Raw genomic sequence first — 8,037 nt, 5'->3', positions numbered from 1 at the left:
CCCAGTGCTAAAAACCCTGCAAATTGAATGACGGTGTAACTTCTGATTTTAAGTAGATCACAGAAGAGAGGCAGCTGGATTAACTGAGATTTCAGGCAATACTAATGCATACAATTAGGCTATGCTTGATAATTTAGCCGAAATGTATTCTTTCTTGTTGAATTACTGCTCTGTCAGTTCTGCCTCTGTAATTATACCTATGACTAGCTTTTTCCCCACCTTTATCAGTGGCACTTGGCTACCTTAAACAGCAGATGCATCTGGCATCTCAAGTAAAACTAATGTAATAAAAATACACAAAATCTGGTAATTTTCTCATATTTCACTGTTCTCTAGCTCTCAAGAAGCAGACTACGTTCCCTACTTTTTACATGATTCCTCATTTTTTTTAGCTTATTTTGCCTGAGAATTTGGTAAAGACCTCTCACGAATCAATAGAAATACATCCAATATTTTTCTGTCTGAGAACAAGTATGAACAAATGCATTCTTTGACTAAAATAAACTGCTGACATCCATGACGTGCATAATGTTACATGGGTCAGAGCAAAAGCTATGCAATCTATGTGGTTGTTTTCTGATTCCCTTAAGTTGGATGGAATTATGTGGAAGTTAAAAGTATAGCACTCATATATATATATATACACACACACACACACACTTTTTGCTCATTTGGGTAAAGGTAACCACATTTAAATAATTATGTGTAGTCTATACAGATCTAACAAAAAAAAAAACCTATGTAAGTAAGTTGTAGCATCAGAAAGATCAGAAATGTGATGCAATTTAAGTATAAGAAGCAAAATTTTTTCCTCATGTAAAAAATAAGGTTATCTCATTTTGTATATCACTGTGTAATACTGTTAGATGTGTGAGAGTGCTTCTTAGAAAGCAGCTCACCCAAAGAGCACAAAGATGGTGATACATGAAACAGCAACTCTCTCTGCAGAGGGAAAATTGGGTTCAGAGTCTTCTGTTTGGGATACATCAATTGAGCAATGGAGTATCTTGGAGGCTTAATTTTTTTTTTTTTTTTTTTTTAACTAGGGTCAGTGAGACTCCAGGGTGGTAAGAATGAGTTTGAAGGTACAGTGGAGGTTTATCTGAATGGAATCTGGGGAACAATCTGTGGTAGCCATTGGGACAATAATGATGCAACAGTCGTATGTAGACAGCTTGCACTGGGGTAAGTTTCATTCTGTGTAAAAATCAGTCAACTTTTAGTGATGTTTCAGTAAAAAGGACAATTAATTTTGCAAATCCTGTGGGCTTTTTGTGTTTGATGATTTTTTTTTTCTGTTTGAAAGTTGTTGAATGCTGAAGTAGTTCTTTCCAGACTCCCTCGCTTCCTTCAATGGCGTTGTACTTCAAAGAGGTTGCTGTGAGAATCAGTATTTCATCTGAAAGTTGCATATGGGATCCGGAGAGGACCAGACCAGGGTAGATGCTTTGCCTTCAAAGTGGAAAGTCTGAACAGGTCAGAAAAGCTTAGGGCAAACAAAACCTGCTTTACAAGACACCTGGGACATGTCCACAAGAGCAGAAATATGAGGTCTGATCCCGATCTCACTTATGTTAGTGTCAATAAAGAACAGGTCCAGTGAGGTTACTGAATCTATAAAAATGTAAATGTGGCCGGAATTAGACTCTACATGGGCTCCTAATCATAGGAAAACTCTGGGTTCTAAGGAGCCTGGGATTACCCCGGTACTCATCCATTCTATCCTGCCAAAAACCATCTGGGACTCATCCTAGGGTTTTGGAAAATGTGGTATTTTTGTTGTGGACATCTTCATTTAGCTAGATGATCTGTATGGTTTACTTTCAGTGTTGCACATTGATAACAAAACCCAAAACCAGACAAATTTTGCAGCTTTACATTTTCATAGAGATATTTTACAGAGATATAGCAATACTGGACAGGCTGAAAGTCCCTGCATTGTCCTCACTGACCACTACTTCCCACTGCTGTCAGAACGGAGTTAATCAACAGGACCCTTTAAAAATAATTTGGTCATTAAACTCTAGAAAATGCCTATAGTGATACTGCAATTGCAATAAGAAGATGAAACTGAGGTAAGGAAGAAAACTCCCATACCAAAAGGGAGTTTTAAAAATAAAATGCAATTCCAGCTTCTGAAAAAAATCAATGATGTTCAAGTTAGCGACCAAATTACTTGATTATCCCCACTTAGCACCCCATTCAGTTTGCACTTCCTCAATAAGCCACGAAGTATGGCTGGCTTTATTGCTTTCCAGTATTTCTTTCAGCCACATACCAAAGTAGTGATTTTGTTTGCTACAAGCAGTAAAGGGCTTTTATAGCATACTTGCGCTGTGACATTCCTAATGATTATTCCACTTTTTAAGACTGCTAGCCAGAACTAAATCTAAGCTGTTTTATAATGTTCAATACTAATCTGGACACACCATGCCAACTTATAAAAATATGAGGATTAGATGAGATAAAAGTTCAGCCATCTGGAGGCCGTGATTTTGCTTATACTTCAGCTGTCTACGTGCAATGTCTCTGTTCCTCATTTTCATCCAAGTTCTTTTTGCCTTCCATACCCTAAACATTTCAGTTGAACAAGACTGCCACTGGCAAAAGTAGTTCAGTGATACGGGTGAATGGTTTGGTCTTTTCAACAGAAATGGCTTAAATCTGAACCCGGGCCAAGAAGTCCCAAGCAAACAGCAGTTGAAAGTTTCTGTTATCGTGAGTGTTTAGCAGAAATTTGGATCTATATACCACAGGTGAACTCACCAGGTATTACTGTTGCTTTTCAGGTGTTCCCATTTATCTGTTCCTTTGATTTTACAATATTTGAGCTTTGTTTTCCATTTAATTTTGTTCAGCATTACATGGAAGAAAAGATGGCTCAGTAACTGTCGCTGTAGACTCAGTATGTGAAGGAAAGTAAGCTGTTTATAAATGTTCTGGATGGATGGGAATGGCTGAATAGAGAATAATGGACATGGGCCTGATCTAATGGAGTATGAGGTAGTTTCACTGCCCCAGGGTCACAACTATATGACATGTGTATGGGCAGAGCACTGGTACATTTTAATGGAGTAAAGGAGAGGATAAGGGTGAAAGGCCCATTAGCATTACCTCTCCTGGCAGTGTAACTGCAGTGGGATGGTACTATAGATTCACCTATGGACTGTGGACTCTGTGTTGATTTTTGTAGTTAAGAACCGGGAGAACAGGAATGTAGCTGGCCCTGCAGCAACACAGGCCATTGTACTAAAATATCCCACAGCAAAATGCTGAGAACTGGGTCACATCTGTTACTTTTCTTTGTGCAGAAGACAATGCTGAACTGTATGAAAACGTGATGAATTTACAGTGCTGAAGAAAGTGTTTTCTTTTTTACTCCAAGATTTATATACGAGTAAAATGTTCCACTCTTCCTCCTCCCACTCTAATGTCCTATCCTCATTATTCTTCTTACAGTGAGAAAGGTACAGCAAAACACATACCATTTTCTGGACTGGGCCTTATTCCTGTGTACTGGAGTGAAGTGCGTTGTCGTGGCGATGAAGAAAATTTACTGTTATGTGAAAAAGTCATCTGTCAGGATGGAACATGTCCTCAAAAAATGGCAGCTGCTGTCACATGTAGCTCCTCCCTGGGTAAAAAAAATACATACGGTTTGGTTAACTCCTTACCTTATTTAAATAGAAGTAGTAATAATTACTCAGTATTCAATTAGAAAAAATTAAGACTTCTTGGAACAGGAAATTAAACAGATTGAATCATTGCATCATTAACTGTTTCAAGTCCCTCTATGCTGTGCAAGCAGCAACTAGCTGAACCACTTTTTACCTTACCACAATCAACAAGCAAATTACTGCTTTGAGATGTAGGTTGTGAGAAAGGATGAAGCAGCAAGAATCTCTGGCTGTGAAAGTAGGATTTTTTTTTAAAAAAACTGTTTTTTTATTAATCTGCTCGGAGGTTGTATTTGGTAGCTACGTGTCAATTTGTTATCTTTTCTTGAACAGTAGCAGCAATTTCCCTAACATCTTTGGTACAGAAGTGTTGGCATTCCTTACTGTGAACACGGATGACATCACACAAGGAACTGCAAAGTTTTTGCCCTATTCTGCATATGTTTGAAACAGGTTCAAGTCTTCCTAGCTGAAGATTCCTACCTCACACATCACTCACACAAGTCAAACTTATATTATTAGGAAAAAAAGTATTATTAATGTTTTAAGATATTTCAGATTATTTTAATAAACATGATAAACAGCAACTAAGTGGGCAATTATACCATCAGATGTAAGATACTGCTGACCTTGGGAAGGCTAAGATGGCAGTGCTGAGGAGATGGCAATGGCAGTCTCTTCAGTTGTAACCAAAACAGGTTTGGCTGCAGCCAGTTCTGTGCTGCCTTTCCTCTCCTTACTTACATTCCTATCCAAAGACATATGCATTTTAGTCCTAAAGCTCCACTATTCATGAGGAGTATTTTGATAAATGACTTCTAAAAAATTAGTTTGGACTTAATTTAGAAAACTATAGTGTAGAGGGAAGGCAGAATCTTTTTAAGCTAGGAGACAAGCTGAAGGACCAAAGCAAGAGAAATAGTTTTGCCTAAAGAAACTGAAAACTATAAATTCGCAAGTTATACTTTTAGATCATGAGGTTTTCCTTCTTTTTAGGGACATTTTCACCAGAGAACTTTGTTTTGCTCAGATAAATTTATTAAAGGACTGTTGTCTGTTTCAATAATACTGAAAGGAAGTTTATCAGTAATTTAGAGTCCATGATATGTGAAATGAGTTAAAATTGATCCTGAGTTTCAGCAGACTGAAGCTTTCACGTTTTGCATGTTCTACTGCAACTAGCCTTTTTCAATAATTACAAAAAACCCAGATTTCATACCAATGAAATAATAAGATGAAATTGGAGAAATGCCCTCAATTTTCTTTTTTTAAGCCAAGAAATAGATGAAATAGTAGCATTAATTATTTGGGAGGCCTACACAAAGATTAATCACATTTAAAATCATTCAGATGTTAGATATGGTGAAACTTTAACATGACCTTTTAAATACTAGAGCTTTTTTTTTTTTAATATGGTTTTAAGCTATTTCCATTATTACAGCTTTATGCAGAAGTGATGCTTTCAAGGCAATTTATTGCTGGACCAGAAAAGGGCTAATGGTTTGAAAATACAAAAAAATCAAACCGTATCTCAGAAATGGGAAGGGAACAATACTTACACAATTAAAGTGAGACTCCACAGTCAATTGAGATTTCACTGCTCTGTCTGGAATTACCAAAAGTAATGAGAAAACATGAGGATAAATGTCTGCTTCTGTGGCAATGAAAGAATTTTTGCCTCTTGCTTCAGATTTTACCCGCTGGGACCAAGCCTATACAAAGCCAATTTTGCTCTTACTTGTAGAAATGCAGCTCTACTGACTGATTGTAATATTTGTCCCTAAGTATCTGTGAACGCTGTGACACTTAAGTAACTGAAGATCAGTACGGTTACTTGTCTGTATAGTATTCTTCAACTACTGAAAGTGGAGCTTAGGGGAACTAATTTCTAGAGAAGTTTAATTTCAGGTTTTCCATTTAACTAGAAAAAAGAAAGCGTGGTTCTTGAGTGATGTCAGAGAAACCATTAAGCCATCTTCTTTTTTCTTTACTACCAGGAAAACATTTTGGGAAAGAAGTGACCTTTTTCGATATTCTGTGTTTGTTCACAGCCCCTGTCTTTACTCCGATCCGGCTGGCTGGTGGGAACAACGCTCACGAAGGAAGAGTAGAAGTCTACCATGCTGGCCAGTGGGGGACTGTCTGTGATGATCAGTGGGATGATGCAGATGCTGAAGTTGTCTGTCGGCAGCTTGGCCTTGGGTTTGTTTTTCTATGTATTTTCTACTCCATCAACAAAGCAGGAGAGTTTGTCAGATACATAGCTTGGAGTTGTCAAAAGATGCCCCTTTAAAATCGCACTAATACTCTGAAGCAGTAACTAAGTTTACTTATAGAAGGTTCAGGTACAGCACCATTACTTTCAATTCCCTGGAACTGTGATTTATAGGATCCAGTTTTCAGTGTCATATGATAGAGCAATTTTGCCCGTAGGACAGAAAAAGGATGTGTCTCAGAATAAATGCTGACTTTTTAGTGAAAACTCGCTACAGTTTCAGTACAGTCAAAAATGTAGGTGAAGAAAAGGAAGCTGCTTTGACTGTTAAAATCCTTACATCCATTTTACTGAAGAGTCTTAACAGCCTCCTTGCTTTGGAGTAAGAGCACTGCTTTGCCAGACAGTATATGTTTTTGGCATGCCTGTGAGAATCTCTCAAGGTTTGTTTAAGTCACAAGTCTCTGAAGATTGTCAGTGTGCATATACTGAGTAGAGATCTATTTGAAGTTTTGACAGTTAAGCTTGTCAGAGATTCTGTCTGAACTAAGCGTGGTCCGTAATATAGTCACAGCAGCAGAACAGAATTTTCTTGCTCCTATTCTGAACAGCCGGGGGTGATTTTGAAGCCATACAGAAGTTAAGTGTTCAGTATTTGAGGAAAGATGCTGCAGAAGTGGGAGGCAAAAGAGGAGAACTGCTGAGTCAGAGACGAAGGAGATGGAGACAATTGGGATGAAAGGCCAGATGGGTTGAAGAGGGAAACTAGGAGCAAGTTGCAGAGAATATACTAAGATAAACCCAAGGAGGAGAAAGGGATTGTGTCAGACAGACTGGATGAGAACTAAGCAGGTCAGTGCAGAGGAGCCTGGAACAGAACTCACCTGTTCAGCCCTGCTGGTATAACAATGAATTAAAAGAAGTGGCACTGAAGGTAGCAAGCTTTGTGGCATTAATGGGTGGCCGCCAGAGCGTACTTCTTTTGTAACGTGAAACTGAGGCCTTGGACTGCTGGTGCCGTCCAAATTAGCTCAGAAGGATGAGAACTGTGCAGTACTTAAAAAGCTGCTAGATCTCCTGGTGAGCCATGTGGGAATCAACATGCTCCTCTGACATCACATTTTAATTTTTGCCCAGTTTATTTTGTGCTATATTTATACATTCCTGTATATTTTCAATTGGGAATACCAAATAGAAAGTCTATCTCCTTACAGGCTTTTTCTTCTTTTGACTTGGGCCACTATTAATAAGTTTGGAGAGCTACTAAGTTATGCTGTATACTAATGACAAATGTTATGCTCTTAACCTGCCTCCTTACAGATATACACTAAAACATTTGATTACTTACACTTAATGTTCAGAAACAGCAGTCCTGAGATGCTTCTCATTTGATTCATATTTCTGAGTAAATAAATTGTATTAAGATGGTGCTAAGTCTTTTTGAAATATGTCTAGAGATACAAAAATTCTTACAGAATTTCCTGAAGTAATCGAGATGTCTTGACAAATGTGCTCAACACTGTGAAGTGAAATTTTACCAACAGTGGCAGCAGAGCAGTTACGAAGTAATAAAAATAATGTAAATTTGCATACTGTTAATCCATCTGGAAGCATAAGCATCTCAGTAAGTAGCTTCCCACACGCTTTCAACTATTTCACGCACTATTCTGACATGCTTTCAACTTTCCTATAGCACTCCTATAAAACTTCAGAATATTAATCTACCATTAATAGGTGAAAAATAATGATAATTTATTTTATTATTTGGTTTCATAATTACTTTTTGCTTGATATAAATTGCCCTTATTGTTACAGTAATGCGATGTGTTGTCTCTGCTTTATTGGAACTCCAGAGAATCTTTCTAGATTATGGTATAATTTGTTTTCAACATTCAGAGTAGTCAAGCATTATCTCTTTGATTTCAGCCAGCTTCTTAACGAATAAGGATTTTTCTTCTAATATTTTCTATACATTTGTACCAGCATCAGAATTAAAAAAATACAAGAAACGGAAGCTATATACAGGAATCTTCTTTTTCTGTAAAGTTTGTATATATGCAAATACTACTCAATAAATTTAAATGAAGATAATTTATCTTATACATACAAATGTTCCAAATAACAATCAGCTTAAAAACTACCAGT

General features: G+C 37.3%; 1 protein-coding gene across 1 annotated transcript in view; it reads left to right on the top strand.

The window, feature by feature from the left end:
• Window positions 1-1,046: 1,046 nt before the first annotated feature.
• PRSS12 (protease, serine, 12 (neurotrypsin, motopsin)) overlaps window positions 1,047-8,037 on the top strand; it is a gene marked incomplete at its 5' end in the record, with an annotated part of 33,305 nt that continues 26,314 nt past the window's right edge. The window contains 3 exons of the mRNA XM_010282068.1: window positions 1,047-1,185; window positions 3,460-3,638; window positions 5,729-5,879. Of these exons, the coding sequence (XP_010280370.1) occupies window positions 1,047-1,185; window positions 3,460-3,638; window positions 5,729-5,879 (469 nt within the window). The remainder of the gene's footprint in view (window positions 1,186-3,459; window positions 3,639-5,728; window positions 5,880-8,037) is intronic.

This window comes from Phaethon lepturus, unplaced genomic scaffold, assembly GCF_000687285.1.
Source record: "Phaethon lepturus isolate BGI_N335 unplaced genomic scaffold, ASM68728v1 scaffold37702, whole genome shotgun sequence".
NCBI lineage: Eukaryota > Metazoa > Chordata > Aves > Phaethontiformes > Phaethontidae > Phaethon > Phaethon lepturus.
Note: the sequence above shows the minus strand (reverse complement) of the source record. Positions and strands in the feature narration are given on the sequence as shown.